Source organism: Poeciliopsis prolifica, unplaced genomic scaffold (genome assembly GCF_027474105.1).
Source record: "Poeciliopsis prolifica strain line A6 unplaced genomic scaffold, Auburn_PproV2 SCAFFOLD002, whole genome shotgun sequence".
NCBI lineage: Eukaryota > Metazoa > Chordata > Actinopteri > Cyprinodontiformes > Poeciliidae > Poeciliopsis > Poeciliopsis prolifica.
The window spans coordinates 5,591,968-5,612,282 of record NW_026562377.1 but is presented as its reverse complement, the minus strand read 5'-3'; the positions used below and the strand labels follow the sequence as shown (position 1 = coordinate 5,612,282).

Genomic DNA, 20,315 nt, shown 5'->3' with positions numbered 1-20,315 from the left:
AGAAAAGCAAATCAGCAAGCAATTGGTTTTCCTAAAACAAAACATTGTTTAGGATACCAATGCAAGTATCTAGAAAACTGTTCTTTATTTTACGTTTTTGGCTTTTTTGGTTAGTTGACCAGCAGTCTGTTGCAAAAAGCAACTTTCAATGGCATCTCCATAAATCACTAACCCACAGAAATGATCTGCCAGAGAAAATATTTTCAGATTTCTTTCAGGTGGATACTTTGGTGTAAAGCAAACTGGAATAATAAAGCAGCACTTTCATTTGCAGAGGATGTATTTAATCATAGATACAGGCTTCCCCCCAGAGCACACTCCTTAAGCAGTTAATGGAAAAAGACTGAGCTCCATGAGGAGGCTTTGTGACCGGCTGTGAATGTTCTTGAGCCAAACAAGACAAGGCTGCGTGAGCAGCTCTTCCCAAGCGACTCTGTTGGCTAATTAGCTAAAGGGCTGGTTTGTCTTACACAGCTTTTTAGCTCTGGACGCAGCCTGGGTGGAAAACGCTTTTCCCTTACTGTTAAACAGACAGGCTTGTAAACAACAAGCTGTAGCTAAATAAGTTTAAATGTCTGAACTCTCTTCTTCATCCAGCAAAATTTTGTACATAATAGCAACCTGACATACTGACAGTTTGGTCATGTATGTTTTCTGTCTTAATAAAGTTTTAAGCCAACCTTAATAATTATTATTGACATTTTCCATTTCTCGATAAATTAAGACAGTTTTAATGCCCAGAACTTTTTTTAATGCCCCATAAACAACCATTACTGTGGACATTTTAAGAAAGGGAAGAAAGGGAAGTGGGGCACACCTGAAATAGATGTGGCAGGTGTGCAAGAACAGAACAGGATGGAAAATGTCAGAGCTCATTAAAAAAAAAAAAGCATACAAAAAAGAGAAAAATAGGCGACTAGCATAGCTGAAAAAAATAAAATGTGATCAGAACAAAGCAGAAAGGTCAAAAGACTATACATGACAAAAATAGCAGCCGACGTTTGTCTGTCATTGAAACAAGTCTTGTCCCAGGTGGCCCATTTGGACCCAATGGAGCCAATGTGATAGAACTAGCTCAGTTGTAGAAAATTCACAGAGACAGAGGTATCACAGTGCTAAGTTGTTATTTCACAGCAAACATCAGTCTGTGACAGATTTGGTGCTTCGCCAACGCAGATTTCCGGGCCAAAAAGAACAAAATGGAGTTGATATTAATCACTTGCATCCAACCAAAACTGGAACCACCTCATTAAAGAATGGTTAAATAACAAGAGCTTCCTGTAGCTGAATCCAAACCATTAATCTCCTTAATTTGCCATGAAGCAAACTGGAAGCGGGCCATTATGCTGCACATCAGGAATCTGGTCAGTCAGTTTATAAAATTGAAGAATAAAAAGGAAACTGACAAATTTCTGAGCAGCTAAAACAGATTTCATAACTTCCCTCCCTTTTCTGTGCATTCAAAAAAAACATGAGCATTATGTAAGCTCATGTTTTCAGTTGTATTCTCCAAACTAACACAGTTTTAGGCAGTTGCACAATACTTAACAATCTACCAATAATATTGGTAAATATTGGTATGATAACATTAATTGTGATATTTTCTTTTAGCAGCAGAATCATATTGTCTATCAGTGACTAAAATGCAAACATCTGCATGTAAAATAGTAAAAAAGTAGTTATTACACCATTAAATGTGTTTTCCAGGACACTCACCCAGAAGTTGTTCTGAAAGACAGCCATTGTTATTCAAAGGTAGCCAGCAATCTGTGAAAAAAAGAAAAAGAGGTGAAGAATCATCCCAGCAAAGACTGGTGTTTATATTTTCTTCCAATCTGATATTTTTTCCACCACCAGAGGAAATAACCTCAAGAAAACATTTTGGATTTCTTTATTAGTTTGGAAAAGGCATTTATTTCTGCCTTGGTTGTACCAATTGGCAACCCGCAGTATCAATATCGCAGCAAATTGCACAAAAATGAGCTCTGTAAAAAATGCTTTCTTTATAATAGCTCCTGAGACACCTTTAGTGTAGGATGGGAGTCCCTAGGAAAGAGAAGAAAGAAGCTTAACAAATGACTTGAAAGCAGTAAGTCAAAGGATGGAGGCTGCTAATGAAGGAGGGGAGTTGCATCAGGGAAGAGGATGATAAGAAAGAATGGAGACAAATTGAGGCGTCAGTAAATACAAAGCAGAAAATATATGCAGTTATAAGGAATAAGTGGCTCTTTAGGCACCATGTACAACACTAAAAGCAAAAAAAAAAGCTATTCCTAGACCTGATATTTACAAAAACCATATCGCCTGGTTTCACAACCAGGTCTCTAATTCCAAATTAACTGCCTTACATTCCTTAACTGCTTCATTTAAGATTTCTGGAGAGTGAAAAATCAGATCAGACTGAATGCAAAAGGCAAAATTGGTCACATACAGAAACTACAGCACAAATAACAGCACAAAGATTTGTCCTTCCCTTTTTCAAATGGGTCATTGACTTACAATCCAGCAGCAAATCAAAAATAGTTGTCTCATAAAATTCAATACAGAGTCATATTGAAGAGTGAATTATACTGATTTTCTAACATCAGAGGGCCTATAGATGGATGGATTTAGGGTCAGTAAAGTGGACAGATGGACAAAAGATGAAAAGACAGAAGGAAAATTTACACATCAATAGATAAATTAGTGCAGAAGCTAACATTTATTTTAGAAATGGATTATTCTGACAATAAAATTTTTATTTTAAATTACACAGTCTGCAGATTTTTCATTTAAACATTTAAGCTAATTTTATACTATATTAAAATGTGTAAAAATGCAAATAAAAACATTTATTCTGTTTTTAAATAAGAAAATAAACATTGTTGGCTGAATCATTTGTAGCAAAGGATGCATCTGCAACTATAAAAAGACTAAATATATACTTAACCTCTTTCTGCTTCAGAGCAGTGTTATCTGTTGACTATTTTTCTATTAGCCCATTGAAAGTTGTTTCTTCAACAAATGCCATATATGCCAAAGTCCACTCCAATTACTGATTATTTGATTGCTAAAATAATCGTTAACTAATTTAGCATTCAGTTGACATAAATTGATAAGAGGACAGATGGACAGACAAAAAGTATGAATGGATACATAAATAGATGGAAGAACAGATAGAAAGATTCAGAAAGAACAAAACAAAAGAAAGATGGGGAAAGATTATTTTCTATACTCCTGTTTTCTTTTTCCATTATATCCAAAACTGAAAAATACTCTGTTTTCAGACTCTGTAGCAACAGACTCTATTAAAATTCACAGGTAACATTTCAAGCAATTGCCCTTTCCACAAAAATCCATAATGAGGAAATCATTTCCCAGGGGTTGCCCTATAAAGGATTCCTGCCATCTCCTCTATTCTGCTGACTGTGTGTGTGTGTGTGTGTGTGTGTGTGTGTGTGTGTGTGTGTGTGTGTGTGTGTGTGTGTGTGTGTGTGTGTGTGTGTGTGTGTGTGTGCGTGCTGACAACAGCCTTTCTCTGTATTGGCATTGACTTGGTCTAAGCCTGGTGACCTGGTATTAAACAGCAGCTGCACAGAGACAAAAACTCTGCAACACAACACACACACCTCAAGCCAATACACCTCACACCTTATTAATTAACTCAGCAGAGGGATTGGAGGCCCTGCAGAGAGATCGCCAAGAGGAAACAAAAGCCTGAATTCACAAGAAGCAGAGAGACATGCAAGAGCATGGCCAAAATGACACCTTCACATGGATTACCTCAAATTAATATCCAATTTATTATCATCACAGCTAGAAATAAACATTCAACATAAAAAAACTCCAAAGGTCCAGGTTAATTCTTTATATTCTAATGAACAGAGCAAGATGACAGAAATATTGCAGCCATTAAATCACATATTTCAGTTATTACTGAATATGCATATTCCCTCTCCATCTTTTTACTTTAATCTGTGTATGATGTTGCATTTTGCATCACAGCTTAGCCAATCTGAAGTGTGGAAATCCGTCAAGTTAATTTTCTATTGTTCAAGCTTTTGACATGAGAGTCCAATCTTCCATCATGCTTTTAACATGACTATAAAGGACTATTTGCAGGTTTTTATTAAAGTCCTTTTTGAATGATATGACTTTGCTTTTTGTCTTCCTGAGATGGATGCTTGTCCTTCAGTACAAAGGACTGCACTGAAGGAGGAAGGAAACCGTTGTCTAGCCCTGAAAATCAATTTTTCCTGAAGGCATATAAACAAATAATAGGAGCTGCATTTGCAGGTACACTGCCTACTTCAACAGTTTGAAGTAGGCATTGCATGAATCCTACCTTATGTTGCACGTATTTTCAACAGAGAACAATCCAGAGGCAGATAGAGGTGTGTATGCTCCCCCATAAGGGATACCCAGGGTGGTCGGCTGTGGAAAAGTTGCTGACATTCAGCAAAATCTCCATCTGGTTGTGACTAACGTTTAGCTGAAATCAGCTCTGAGGCAGACAGGAAGATCAGGACACAAGGTGACCTCAATATTTTAATGTCTTCTGACTGCATTGTATTTTTAAGAAAATAACTACATAAGCAGCCTCTGTAATTTAACATCAGAAAATATAGTCTGTAAATTTGCTCTTGTAAATATACACATTTTACTATTTACTTCTAAAGCTTCAAATAAATTAAGTTTATTATGAAAACCTTGATTGAGTAACACTCAAAAACTAACAAGTTGATATCAGAAACTAGTAGTAGCTGCATTTCTTTCGGTTTACCAGAGAAAATATATTCTTTCTCTTTTTATATCATTTTTTCCTATAGAATCTGCATTTGTTAACATAAACTGCAAAAATCCTTTAAATGGGATGGATGTATCTTACAAACTCAACCCAAAAAGCTCTAATTAAAGCATAATTATAGCATAAATGTGTTAATCCTAAATACTTAAAATGAAACTAACTGGATTTAGTCTTTGTGCCTAAAAATTTGCATGTGCCCCAAAAAGGTAAATACATATTTAAACAAACAAGAATTCAAGGTATGGAAATTATATAACAGCAAAAGTCTAATGCATCACATATGATACAAAAAATATACATTTAAAGATATATATACATTTTTTAAAGCATCCAAGAAAGTTTTTTTTTTTACATACTATTCCGCGAGAATTATTTTCTTTATCATGCTTAACAAAATAAAGCCTACCTTGTCTGAAAAGCTTGTTTGTACAATTGAAACCGAATTTTTATTTAAAGAAGCTAAATAAGAAAAATAAATTATGCAACTATCTTTAATAATAAAAACCAAACAGATATTATTAATTGTGTGCAGTAAACTGATATCCAGGGCAAGTATTTTCTTTCTTTTCACCTTTTTTAATATCTTAGCAGTTTGTTTTATCATAACTGGCTGAACTTAATCAAAAATATGTGTTTGGAGACAGGAAACTAAATAGCTCACAGAAAAGAAATAGCCTCCAGGGTCTATGAAGCACTCCAAAAAAACTGCAAAATGTTAATTAACTGTATTTCCTCGGTGGAAGTATGTTCTATTATTATTGATGTAATTATTGCACTTTTTTCATCTGTCATATTTTCCTAAAGTTAAATTTAATGATTTCTCTGGACATCTGAGAAAAAAATTAATGTATTTAGCTGAATTTTGACATATCCAAGTTCTATAAATCATAAAATCAACATGACTGAAGTCATCCAGGAGCGCAGTGAGGTGCACTTGTTTTTTTTGGTCAATTGACTTCTATTTTAAAATCTATAAAGAAGAAGTTCTTTCAAAACAAAAGATTTTAATGTTAAAGATTTAAGAAATATATTAGATTTTTTGTAAACATTCATAACAAATTAAAACCAAAAAAGTTCAATTAAAAGATGCATATACGATATGTAAAAGTTTACAAGTAGATATTTTTAAAAAAATAAATAAATTTAGTCTTTTATCTAGTAGAATAAAAGCATATATATATATATATATATAAAATGTTCTTTTTCCAATACTTATTCAGATGTTTTATGACTGCTTAAGAACCAAACAAAATTCAGACTTTCAACATCACAAACTATTAAAATCCTTTCAACTCAATTTGAAATAATAATTTAACTACTTTCATCCACATTTTCAAGTTTGAATGTTTATGCCTAATCAACCCTAATTGTGACATTTCATAGAATAACCTCATCAGCAGCACAGTTAAACACACCGTTTCAGATGAGTTGTATAATCTTTAACAGACATTGAGACCAAAAATCCAACCAGCCTCATCAACAGACACTCCAACCTTCTCCTCTGCCTCACTCCAAGTGTCTGACAACACAAAGATGGCAGCCAAGAAAAATTAGGACCTTAAAAAAAGCAGATGGGGGAGTGAAAGAAAGTTTCTCACACTGACAAACACTTCCCATGAGCCATACAATTCTTGAAGAAAACAAACGATAGATCTTCTCCACCAATCCTTCCTTTTCTATGGCTTTTTGCCAGAGCTGGGTCAACTAGCAGATGTTGACCAGTATAAACTCACTCCCTCCTAGCAACCTTCACCCAATTCTCTCTCGCCACTGGCTAAGTGAAGCAACAAAAAATGAGCCTGTGGAGGAATTGTTCCCCATTTTTCTCCTCTCGCTGCTGCTCAGAACAGCAGATGAACCAAGCAAACTAAAAATGGAATCAGGCTAAATGTGGTGACACAGCAAAGACGAATAAAGACACTTTGGTCACCTTCGAACAGGCACATTTGTCACAAGCACAGGTCGAGTAGCTGAAGCGAGGAACCAAAAGAGGCAAAAGAGGGGAGGAGGAAAAAAGGATGCACTGATGTGAAAAACAAGTGAAAGCAAGAAAAGGTGGGGAGAAGAACACCCTTAAAGATTAACCAAAAGGAAATTGGGCAAAGGCAATGCAAAACTAAGTTAATAAATTAAAATATCACTGAAAATAAAATGTTTCAGACATACAATTCAGAAAGTAGTTTGATATATTACAGATTAGACTCATAAACCAAAATGCATTTCTCTTGCATTTTGCAATTATTCCTTACAGCAATACAGCAATAACCATACCACTTTCATTAGTGTCTTAAAACAAGTTAAACAAAAAGCTGCACATAACTCCAAACTATAAACATTTAAAGAACGTACAAATCTGACGTAAAAATGCTAAAAGATTAAACTCAATAAAGCCAATTAGAAGAAAAAGCATAAGAAAATAGTGAGTTTTAAATCAAGTTTATGTGTAAAGCACATTTCAGTAACAAGGCAGTTCAAAGTGCTTTACATGATAAAAATATAATTAACAAAAACATTACACTACAGTGGCAGAACAAAGAGGTAATAAAAAGTTATAATTAATAAATTTTTCTCAGTTATTATTTATGGGCAACTCTAAAAAAATGTACTTATACCCTTGAGTTTTCTGGAAGATTGTTCCAGATTAGTAGAGCAAAAAAACCCCTAAAACTTATATTTTAAAGTCTATTCTCTGAGTCACAGGGAGTCAGTGTATGAACTTTAGTAGGGTGATGTGCTCTCTTTTCCTGGTGAGAAAACAAGCAGCACCGTTCTGAATCAGCTACAGCTGTCTGATCTCATAGGCAGAGGTAAAGACATTGTTATCTGCAGTAATCAATTCAATAATAATTCGAAGGTAAGCAACTGGAGGAGGTTCACTGCAGGCCCTGGAGTTCAGAAAGAAAGAGCCTAAAGTATTGAGCACAATATGTACTTTGCATTAACTTTGACAGGAATGTTTACTGCTTTTAAAATATCTGACAATAAGAGCACAACAGTCACCTATTCTCTGCATTTCTTTTAAAATGTTTTTTTTTTAATAAAGCACAATGAGCTTTTCTTGGTTGGCTTCTCTACATTTTGTGGTTTACAGGATACACTGTTTCTGTCTTTCAAGGTTTAATATATATATTTTTGTTACCATTTTGCAAACATACCAGAAGAAATATGTACTTGTTAAGGTATAAAAATAGATGAGGTTTTTCTGTGTATACATGAAAACTCTCACATTTTATACAGGCCAGAGTCCAAAAAGCAGATGTGGCAGAGAAACAGGGCAAGGACAAAGCAGATTGAATTTATGGAGCAATTAGAGTCTGTTGTGCATAATATCCAGTCTGCTGTTCTTCCATATTGGTTTTAACCCTGATTATAACCGCCTATTTTAATAGTTCAAACTCCCAATATACTTCATGCATTAATAAAAACAGTGGATACTGTCTTGGCACTACCACAGAAACTAACATATACAGACTGCCTTATCTCAGTCAATCAGCACTAATGTAATAGAAAAACATGCAAGAACTTTGAATGTCATTATCAAGATATGGCTTGTGAAAAAGGAATAACAAAACGGTGCCAATGTCTCTTTGCTTTGGAACTATTCATTACAAATATGTACCCCAGATAGTGAGCAGTCCATCCAGACTTTGGATTTGTTATTTATTATCTCAATCCCAGCTGGATGGTTTTCGAGAAACATGCAGCTTGCTACATGTACTTTTTGGGCATGTACAAAACATGGCTGCATGGGAATGCCAATGCTATTTATAAAAATGAGTTCTGCAAAAACAGCAACTGTTTGTTTCTTCTTCAATCTAATTGACTAACATTATCCAGTTAGAAAACTTTTTCTACCAATGAGCAAAATAAACTAAACTTGTCTGGTGTTTTCTAACCAGAATTAGAATATCTGTAATTTAGTTTGAATCTTTCCATAAGATTGGCTTATGTTTTCATTTACAACATAGATAAGCAGAGTTGAACTAAATTCAATTTAGTAATTAATTTAGCCGAACATTTTATGTTTTTTTGTAGTTGTTGAAATGAACAACCAACATTGCATCATATAATTTTTTTATTGTTTTCAAAGAAATTATTTCACATTATGGCATGTAATAATATTGCCACATGAAACTAATGTGATGTCTTCTGAAGCTTTTGTAAGTAGTAAACTTGCTTTAAAATGTGAAGTCTCGATCAGGAGTCATGTCTGTCATTGGCAGTGGACAGAAAACCGAGCCACACACCAAATCATCCATCGTCTTCCATTCACCTGATGGTTTTTAAAGGGGAGTCTCAAGTATTTGCTGTTAGCTGCGGCACTGTATCACGCACCTTTACATATTGTCAATTCCTACAACAGACCAAAAACTGCATAATTATGCTTCTTTGATTTTTAGTCTTCTGGTAATTTGTTTACTCCGTTTAGATTGTAACACACAAAACAGAAAAAAATACTGAGTGAACATAATAGAGATAATTGTTTTAAATCAAACAGAATATAAAGGAACTGCAAAAACAATGTTAATGGATCAAACATGATGCATTTAGGTTTTTTTTTTCTTCTTTTATTAAACTCAAAAAATGCAGTATTATTTGATGCACCAATGGATGAAAAATGATGGAAGTTTTCAGTTTTTCAACTGGCATTTAATGAATGAAGAGAAAACATAAAAAAACAAAAAACATTTATTGTCTCATCTGCCGACTACCAGCTAGAACCAATCAAAAATAAAAAAATACTAAAAAAAAATTTGTGCAAAATAACTGCTTAGATTCAGTAAAACTGATCCTTCCAAACTTCTAAAATGCATTTATTTTCTGCGGTTTTTCACATATATGGGGACATTTTTCAAAGCTTTCCAAAATCTGAGTAGTAATCTAATTTTGTGATTCAAAATAAAACATACAAGCGGCAAACATCCATTTATTTTTTTCAAACAAAAAAATAAATGGATGTTTGCCGCTTGTATGTTTTGCATCCTGAAATTGTCAGAACACATGTCTGCCCATAAATCCAAGCGCTTACCCAAAACAAAGCCTGATGACTTTGCTAAAATGATGGCAGAATTACACCCTGTATTCAGAGACCAAGCAACACAAGCCAAAGCTTTTCTTGTGAAGTGATAAATTATTGGCCCAGTGGCTGAGACGTACAGAGAGGCAGTGAGACAGCAAACACAATAATAAATATGAGGAGGAGGTACCATGAAAGAACGTGAAAGCCGAGTGATAAACACAACCCGGGCTGCCAGTTCCCCATTGTCCCAGTCTGAATGTGCTTTTGTCACTGCAGCGTACAGCTCCAGTCCAGCCCCGACTAGAACAACGTACCAGGCGAGCAGCCCTTCAAAGCCTTGGCATGACCAGCTGTATGAGAGCAGTGGGGCATGACTCCACACAACAGGCGAATTCAGTCCGAGAGTTACTAAAAACCTCAGCAACTACTTCAAACAATATTGTTGTTTCTAACTTAGTTATCATCTACAGACAGTGTATATTAGTCACGTCTCACTTTCAAATTGTTTATACACTTAGTTTAAGAGATTCCAGGATTAAATTTTACTATTCTGCAGCTTTTTTTTAAAAGCCAAAATGCATCAAGTCATATTAAGAACATTTTAAATAATCTAATGGTTTGTTGAACTTTACTTTTTTGATGAGAATGATGACCAGGGAAACTGTCATCGTGATCATTAAAGTCAAAGAAAAAATCGTTAACATTTTCAATCAGCACATAATGTTGGTGTTAATATCTCTATAATCTTATATTTCTTAGCAAAAGATAAAACCATTTTCTTCCAAATTCCATCGTTTATATGCCCATTAGTCCCGTGCTGATCCATCACAGTGTGTTTCTGCTCCTCAAAGAAAACTGGACCATGTCGGACCGCAACAAACAGCTAGGTCTGCAGGGAGAAACTTTAGGGCTCACCTTCCTTCCATCCAGAACTTTTTTGGTTTTAAGGCCAGGAAAGGGGCAGCTAACATCTTTGTAGACCGCACACATCCTGGACACTACCCCTTTTACTTTTAGGTTGGTGCTAAAGAAAATGTAAAAAAAGTTTCCTTTTCTACATATTTATATCTTAAATGCCCTTACTGAGACAAACTGCAAACAAAGCTTAATTTGATTTTGACTTTCTAAGACACTCTGGGATTTTATTTGTAACAAGTAAATGAGAATTTTTGGTGTTTTTGTCATGCTCTTTATGAATAGTGTTTCCTTTACACGTCAAAACCGCTAAATGTTCTTTTGTGGTCAAATATTAATTAATTTATTGAGCTAAATAAAAAATGTAGTGTGTTCCAAAACTGCATACACTAATCTTGGTGTATGCAGTCAAGAGAAACTTACTTTTTCTTCATCAGGGTTCTTGGAGAAAATGCCTGACTAAATAAAAATGGTTCAGAATTGCTAAAAAGTTACTTGTCCAAATCAGGGTTTACAAAAAATGTTAATCACATAAATCAGTGGATTATTATGCTGCTGTTTATTCTTGTCCTCAGAGTCTGGTGTCAAGCTTCTCTTCTGAAGTCAGTCACCCAGACATCAGCAGTTTTAGATTTTAAAGCTTTGAAATTTTATAACAGAAGTGCATTTTTTATTATCCACATGTTAAGTTATTATTGTACATTTAATACTAAAATTAACTGAATCTTTGGTAACAGCTTTAAAGTCTACAAATGTTTTTACAGAAAAGAAACTTTTAATATTTAATATCCTGTTCCCACAGGTTGTGCTTTTTTGATGAATTACTTACTAACCATGCCAATAAAAAATAGATACAAGTGCTTTTCCCATCTCTACTTTGATAAATGATCTAATTTCTTCAGCTCCACTTATCTGATTCATCAATGAATGATGCAAAAAAGACGGTCATGAACCTCACTATCGTCATCGTGGTTTACTTTGCTTGTGGTGTAATTATGAGGCAGTTGAAATCCTCCAACTCCAAGCTGGTAAACAATATTAAAAAAAAAAAAAGGTAACCCAGAAATAGAAAAATGAAGGTCCATACCCAGAGGGATGAGCCCATTCCTCCATCCTGCCCCAGGAATCTCCCATCTGCCACATGTAGACCTTGGCTCGACTCATTACCGCCTCAGGCACAGGCCACAAGTTACAGAGAGGGTTAATATTAAATTCCCCAACTCTTTAAATATATTCACAACTATAAGCATGGCTATCCTCTAAAATCAGAATATCTAAACCCAAATCATTCTGTTTATATTTCTTTTAAGTCACAAGTTAGCTCAGTTTACCGTTTCCTGCCTCTGGGTGCTGCCCTGCTTGGCAAACCATAAGGAGCACTTGGAGCCCTGTAGCCTACATATTTAGAGACTACACATGTATAATTTATCAACATCATGAGATCCAATATTATGTTAAAAAAGACAGCAAGTACTGACAAAAGACAGAACTAGAATGACTGATTCTAGAATGACAAGTTTGTGGGTCAAAGAGAGAAAAAAGGAGTCATTGAGGAAGAAAAAGAGTCGTTCTGATGGCTTCAGCTGTCTGAATATTATCATTCCTGACTGTTTGAATAATCAACAGAACTTTTCAGAGCTGTCATAAAGCACTAACTTGGAAATCAAAATGCAAAGCAGCAAGCACTCCTCATTCAGCCGCTCCTGTCATCCTCGTCTCTCTGCCAGGCTCCATCATTTATGTCCAGACTTATTTAAAGCAGACTTTGAACAGTTTTTCGTGACAGTCAGTAGAACATCAATAGCAGCAGCAAAGATTTTGGGACTTTGTTCCAGTGAATTACCTGCGTTATCATCACCCACCCACCCATCCACCCATCCATCCATCCATCCATCCATCTTCTTACACCCTCCCAAACCTCCCAAGTAGGTTTGGGAGGGGAGCTGGTGACTTTTTCCAGCTAACGTTCCGGGTGAGAGGCAGGGTACACCCTGGACAAGTCGCCAGTCTGTCGCAGGGCAGGGCATCACATCACCACTACTTCATTTTCTAAACCAACAAATACGATTAGTAAGTACCCTTCTTTAAATTCAAATAGGCCAATTTGTGTCAGTATTATAGTATTTTTTCCTGCACCAACATGTGCTTCACTGGATAAAAATACTTATATGTTAAACTGGCTTAAAGTCTAAAGTGAATTCCAACTGAAACACTTCAGCTCTGCTCTCCCAATCTGACCAAACGTAAGTTAGAGATCTGGTAAAGGTAAAGGAACAGGTAAAGATCTGTGTCTATATGAATATAATATAACCCAAAACAACTCAAAGCTGAGGAGCCTTCTCTCGCTACCACCCTGAAACTCCACAAATCTAGTAAAAAAAAAAAATGTTGCACCATTTCATTTTTAAATTCCCGAACCAGAAAAATGTCAACTTCATTTTGTCTTTGTTTTAACATATCGATTAGAGCACCCTGGTTGCATTTAGCTAAGGCACTGATTCGGAAAAGCATTCAATTTCTGAGTTTGTAGTCTGCCGCTCACCAATCAAAACCAGTCAAGCTGAAATCACTCAGTTCCATTGACCAGCCATTTTTTTTATGCATTTCTACATTCTAGGCATAGGATTCATCTTAACTGCAATTTCTGATGTTCTTGATATTATTCTGTCAATAAGTCCCATCAGTCATTACTTAGCAGGTGCGCAATGTCCTGGAATGGAGAGCAGTCAAATGCAACTTGTCATGAATATGTCTTTAAACTTAAAATTGGTGCAAAATGGGAGCTCTGCAACGTTTTCATTTCATTTAAATAACAAAAAACTACATATTTTTATTCATCACCTTCACATGCAGTCACTTTCAGTATATAGAGAGACTAACTGGGACATTTCAACTGTTTGAACAATGCACCTACCAGCATTCACCGGCAGACTTAAAGAAACAGCTGCAGTACAGTTTGATTTTGCAAACATTGTGGCCTGTGCTATGACTGTTTGCATATTATTTCACATGATACATAAAACTAAAATACCAGGCATAAAAGGGGAATTCCACACAGATTTCTCGGGTGAAACCAAATGTGGGTTTAGTTGAGGCTCAGAAAAATGGATGTAATCAAACCTTAAAACCCAACTTTCTAAACCCTATAAAACTTAAATAATCTGACTCCATTTTAAAAAGTTAAGTACTAATTCAGTTTACAAATATAAATAGAATCTAGCAATCAAGCTAATTTTATGTGGTTCAGCCTTTGCCTTTAAGAGAAAAAAAACTGTTGAGTGGCATAAAAAACTGTAAATTTATGTTGATAAACAGATACGCCACATTTAAAACCACAGTCAGAGCTCCACCCCCATGTGCACTTGACTGCAAAAGTTTGACGCTTATTTACATTCAGAAGTTGAATGTCAAAGTTTTTAATGAGTCAGAGCAAAGTATTAGATCAAACTGCAGCCATCTTTGTTTTTGAGGTAGTTGTAAAAAGCTGGGGTCAGAAAAATATTAAGTATGAAAAACAAACGCTAACAGCATATTCATGTGGTGACATGAAAAGCTAACAACAGTAGCTATAAGTGTATATAAAAGCTGCAATTATGATTGGTAAAAATACCTCTTCACCAATGTTGTATCATTAAGGGATAGGGATGCCCGAATGTGATCATTTTGATCAATCTTGATACATAGCTATTGCAATAAACAATAATATTATTGTTTGAAGACCATTTTCAAACACTATAATGGTAATTCAATAATAAAACAAGAACACATTATCAAAGATCAATAAATTTTAAATTATAATGAACTTTTAACACTGAAACTGGAAGACATTTTAAATATCCAAAATAAATAAACAACAGAGACAACAAATAAAATACATTCTGAAGTTTCTGTAAACAGAACTGTTCTTAGAAGAAAAGAGACCAACCAACACAGCAGATTGGGGATTATTATCATCAAGTATTTGGTGCATAGAGAAAGAAAAAAATCATACACATGGAAATCGAGCTTGTTTTAATATGTTAAGAAATTTTATATACTTTACACCAGCGGACACGAACACCTCTTAAAGTTGATATTCCAACTAGGAGAACAGTAACTAACCAAGCAGGCCAAGATTTGTATCCAATAATAAAGCTGCTGCACATGGTCAACGTAATAAAAGCTCCAAGTATAGTCTATTTATTAGAACTTTTATTGGTTTGTTTGCCATTTAATCAGGGGTCCCTTTTATGTTTGAATTGCAGAAAATGGAGAGAAATAAATTGTTCTCTGCTTGTCTGGCTAACCTTACCACCAAAACACATAGTAAATCCCATTGTTTTCAACAACAAGAAAACCTTTAGCGACTCAGAAATGATGTAATTCGCAGCTCTGACTTCTCAGTCAAATCCAACACATTATGAAAAACTAGCAAGAGGGACGGGCAATATATCAGCATCAGCATTGGTATCAGTCCGATAAGCTGATTTTAGCAGCTGCAGATTGTTTCCATCATGTTAATGTTTGTGTAGGTGTTTCAGGAGCGACAGGGGGGAGAGTTGGCCATGTGGAATCTGCTCAGTCATGTGACAGTACTAGTGATGCATCACAGGATTATAAGTTTAAATAAAGAAAAATAGACAGTGAGGTCACCTTTACACTGTGTTAAAAATGTGGGAAAATATATATAATCAAAAAACAGTTATCTGCATTAAGAGCAGTACTAATATCATATATCAAAATTGACCCTAATTTCTATATCAGTTCATTTACTTGTCACATTATATTATGATGTCACTGGATGAATGTGTCAAACTTTACTTTTTGGGAGACTACTGTAGTGGAACAATGATTTAAAACAAGGCAGTAAAGAAAATAATTTATTCTGCAGATTATAAACTAAAGTGAGTTTCATTTGTTGAGAAAGGTATGGCTAGTAACTTTAAATGCTTTATTTTTACTAATCCCACTATTATTTTCTAAATCAAATGACAGAAGCATGTCAAGACAGAAACAATGCTACAGAATTATTCATAATTTCAAAGTAACCCAACACACAGGTAGCTGTCCCAGGACCTGACAACAAAGAAGCATCAGACATCAGAAATAACTGCTAACTTGGACCATACAGTCTCAATTATGTTAATGGGATAATACAACTGAAGGCTCCCTTTGAGAATTATGATGTTCTAAAACCACCAACAGACAGCTTGTGATTAAGCTTTGAGAGTTTTATACATTTCAAACATGTTTCAATAGTTTTTTTTTCTCCTTTTTACGTTAGCCAAATTTCCCTCCGTTCAAATGTCAAACAAGCGCCTGTGCTCTTGCTCGCTATTTTTAAAACGCCAGCGTTATTTGGCGTAGTGTTTCCTGCCAGTCTTCTCACCTGTATTCACAGAATAACGAGTGGTTGAAAAAGACCCGGAACAAATTTCTTACCTGGAAAGAGTCCTCAGACAACGAGACGTACATTTCCCATCCCCGGTCCGACCAACGGCTGCCCCGTTGCCGCACGCTCGCTCTTTCAAAGAGGTCTGATCTTAGTAGTAGACTTTCACCAGGCAGTTTTCAGTGTGGGCTCACGCGCACACCCTCGCTCAAAGCGGATTGGCTGTTCGTCCCGTCAATCACGGGGAAACGTGTAGTAGACATAGCAACCACAGAAAGGCGGGTCAACGATTGTAAAGCAGCGTCTTATTGGCTACCAGTGAGCTCTGCGAAAACAAATAAATAAAAATAGAGCTGATAAAGATGAATGTTTGCAACAATAAGGACAGATGAAGACAAAACGGGTTTCGATTTTAGTTTAAAAATTCTACAGCATTACATTACAAGTAGTGTTTTTATGATCAAATAATAAGTGATTTATTTAAGCTTTGTTTGATTATTTTTTAATAATGGAAATAATAAAAGCAACTCAAAATATGAAGCATCGACCAAGATTTCTTTACACGTACAGTATGGATTCAGATCTATTTCTTATTGGAAACTGGTAAAAATAAATCAGAAGTCAAAACAAGCAAACATTTCTATTTAACACATTTAACAAAAAAGAATGAATCGGTGAAGAAGCTTAATTTTTAATTGAAAATGAAAACAATTCCATATACATTTTACTACAAAACAATATTAGAAGATATAGAGCATTTAAAATAATCATATATCTTCACTTGTGTACATAAAACCTCAAGTGAACCAATTGTTAAAAGCAAACTGCCATACCTTATACGGACAGTGATGTCATGAGGGGAACTATATAGCTTCCCCAAGTCAAAGTTTGGAAAATTCGGGTTAAAGAGATTTGATTTCTTGTTTGGACATTTTTATTGTTTTAAATATGAAACAAAAACCAGTCCAAATTTGAATACAAGTACAAATACAAAAAGTCTTGAATTTCAGTGTAACATTTTATATTGTAAAACCTTAAATAACCACTTTTTCATTGATGCTTATTCCAGTGCCAATTTTCAAAAAATTACTTCTTAAAGGACTTACCAAAAACAAAATACATTTCTCTTCAGTGTTATAAACAGGTCCAAGTCAAATACATAAACAAATGATCCAAGTTATCAAGTATCAGTTTATTATTCAAATGATTATTTTCTATTTATGAAATCCTAGCAGATAGTTGGAGTCACTGTCATGCGGCAATCTCTCCTCCTGAACTACAGGAGGAGATACAGCAAACTGTATCTTGCTTTGAGTTGTTGACTTTGCAGCAATCCTGCAAATTGAAGATGCATGTTGCGACAGCGGAAATGAAAAGAATCCCCTTAACATGAAGGAAGCTTCCAGCCAGACCTGGGACAGTGTGAACAATCATCTGCCACAGTTAGCTGGGGGTTATGATGACAATTGATGATGATAACAAAACATAGATTTTTGCCAAATAGATGAAAAAAAAATATTTGGGAAAAAAACATATCACACAGATGATAAAGTTTGTCAAATCAATTGTTGCCAATGAAATGGCTTTAAATAAAAAAAAATATTCTGCATCTTGTAAAAACAGAAGCAACAGAAAAAGAGGAAGAGGAGTCACTTAATGGTTGCTATGGTAACCACCAACTGACAATAGCGGCATAAAATAACTAAAACCAACAAATGTCATGAAAAAAAAACCTTTTTGATTTGACACCATTAATTTGAAGGTCAATAAACCAATTCGGACAAAACTTCACATGTATAATATTCAGATAAAACTCTGTTTCATATACACTGCAAAAACACAAAGTATTTGTCTAGTTTCTAATGCAAACATGTTAGGACTTGAAAGAAGACAAAACTATGTTACAAGTAACTTTTCTGCAAGACATACAAGTATGTTTTGTGTCAATAAAACCTTAATATCATGAAAAGTACTAATTCCACTGGCAGTTTAACATGTTTACTTCTTGCTGGCATTTAAAATGCAAACTTGAACAGACAGACATGCATTGTGTATTTTGACAAGCTGTGACTTCACTTGTCCTTTCAGTTACGGTTAGGCATCAGATTCGTGAACAGAAATAGTTCTCTGCTGGAAGAATTCATGCCTGATATATACCCACTCTGTGATATTGTTTATGCCCGATGGGATCCACAGGGTGCAGCAGAAGATAATATCAAACCCACTGAAGTGGCTCCTTTGCACAGCTTTGAAGAATATTCGTTTCCTGTGCACTATCGGTGATGGTTAGATATAACTTCCGTCTTTAGACCTGCAGTAAGCGACAAGGAAGGTGAAAACATTTGGCCACAATGTCACAAGATAAGGTACCATTTTCAGGGCTCAAAATAACACTGTATATTTTAACTTAAATCATGCAGAGTCCAGCAGGACCTTTAGGAGGCTAAAATACTACTTGCTTTATCAATGAATTTTACTGGCAGAGTCTCATCCTTCTATCTGCTAACACAAAATTAAATGAGGGATAATTATTTGAGCATTTAATCCTGATTCAAGTCCCAGAGATAAAATGAAATTAGCTGCAGAATTGAATCAAACTCTGCCACGTGTTGGCATTTTCTCTACAGATCCGCTCTCATTTGTCTTCCTCTAAAGGCTCTTTTGTTTGCATCACTGCTTCAGACTTTGAAGCATGTTTACATTGTTTCAGATAGCTCTCAAACTGATCCTTTAGGTTGCGTTTTAGCACATTGAAAACAGAACTGAAACAGTAAATGCGTAATCCGTTTCCTGTTGTGAGCTCTACTTTAGACTGCTCATGTCTTGCAGGAAGTCACTGTGCTTCCTTGATCAGGTTTTCAGATCAAATGTTAAAAATGATTGACTGAAGGAGACCTGGTGGGCTCACCCTGTGTCCTTGGTGTCTCACCGATCCTGTCTTTTTCAGAGTGGGCTCACATAAATCAGCTTAGCTGCTGCTTGTGCAGGCTGGCTTATTAAAGCTGCCAAGACAGAAGATTGCCCTCCTCTGCTCAGAAACCACAGACACAGGACACCAAACCCACTGAACCCCGCAAAGCTCGCCTCATCTCACTGGGTGATCAAGTGTGTGTGGGATAAATCTGCAAAAACAAGTGCATTATCTCCATCTACCGCCTTTCCCTTTGTGTCAAGTGTTGCCCTGCAAAGAATCAGACAAGATGCAGCTTTTTCGATCTGTGAAACGTCAGGGCAAAATCAGGATGTAGGATCTAAAATGCCTCAATAAAAGAAAAGAAATATGCTAAATTAAGATTACAGCTGTCTTTTACAATGCATTTATAGTATTGTTTTATCATTTATCGTGATGTATTTATTATTATGATAAGAATTTTGATGTTTAAAAGCTTCCAACACTGTTTGGATGATTGGTTTTAAAATTTTATCCACTGTTTGTTCGGTGAGAGCATCAATAAATATCAACACATTTTAAAAATATGATTATGTTGTGATATATCTTTATGTGACTGTTGTCGAAATGAAGCACACTACAAATGGTTGTGATAATAATTGTGTTTGTGAGGTTATAATTGTAGCACACAGTTATGCAGTTACAAACATACAAAAAGAAAGAATAAATAACTTATCAGCTCTAGAAAAAATGAAGAGTCCACCGAACCCCATTGAAAACCTCCTGGTTTGGTTATCCCACCAAATATTGATTTCCGAACTCTTCCTTAGTTGAAACATTGGTATTGTTGTTTCTAAATGAACATGAACTTGTTTTCTTTGCATTACTTGAGGTCTGAAAGCACTGCGTAGTTTTTGTTCTTGTAACCATTTCTCATTTTCTGCAAATAAGTACAAAATGTTTTGCTAGGAATTTCAGAAACATGTTGTCAGTAGTCAATAGAATAAAATAATCATTTTACTCAAACATATACATATAAAAGGTAAAATCAGAGAAACTGAAATCACCTGCAGAGGAGAAACTTTGCTCTGTGCTGTGAACACCAGGTGGCGCTTCAACTCTACTCCAAAGAATCTAACAGGGCAGTGCATGGTTTCTCTTTGTGGTGTGGCAGGAAATAGTGGAGAGTTTTTCCTTTAATATGTTCAGTTGGTGCAGCCATTTTAATATTGCTGCTTTAACATGAGAGCACTAACAGACACTGATCCTCTAACTGGACGATGACACAACAGGAAATTCCCTGAGCTGTGAAACGGTTCAGTAAGTTTTCCAA

At 35.3% G+C, this 20,315-nt stretch overlaps 1 protein-coding gene across 1 annotated transcript in view; it reads right to left on the bottom strand.

Annotated features, from left to right (window-relative positions):
* Window positions 1-16,269, bottom strand: part of fcho1 (FCH and mu domain containing endocytic adaptor 1) — a 41,091-nt gene extending 24,822 nt beyond the window's left edge. Inside the window, exons 1-2 of the mRNA XM_055048563.1 lie at window positions 16,143-16,269; window positions 1,717-1,767 (exon numbers count right to left, since the gene is read on the bottom strand). Of these exons, the coding sequence (XP_054904538.1) occupies window positions 1,717-1,743 (27 nt within the window). The 5' untranslated portion in view covers window positions 1,744-1,767; window positions 16,143-16,269. The remainder of the gene's footprint in view (window positions 1-1,716; window positions 1,768-16,142) is intronic.
* Window positions 16,270-20,315: the final 4,046 nt, after the last annotated feature.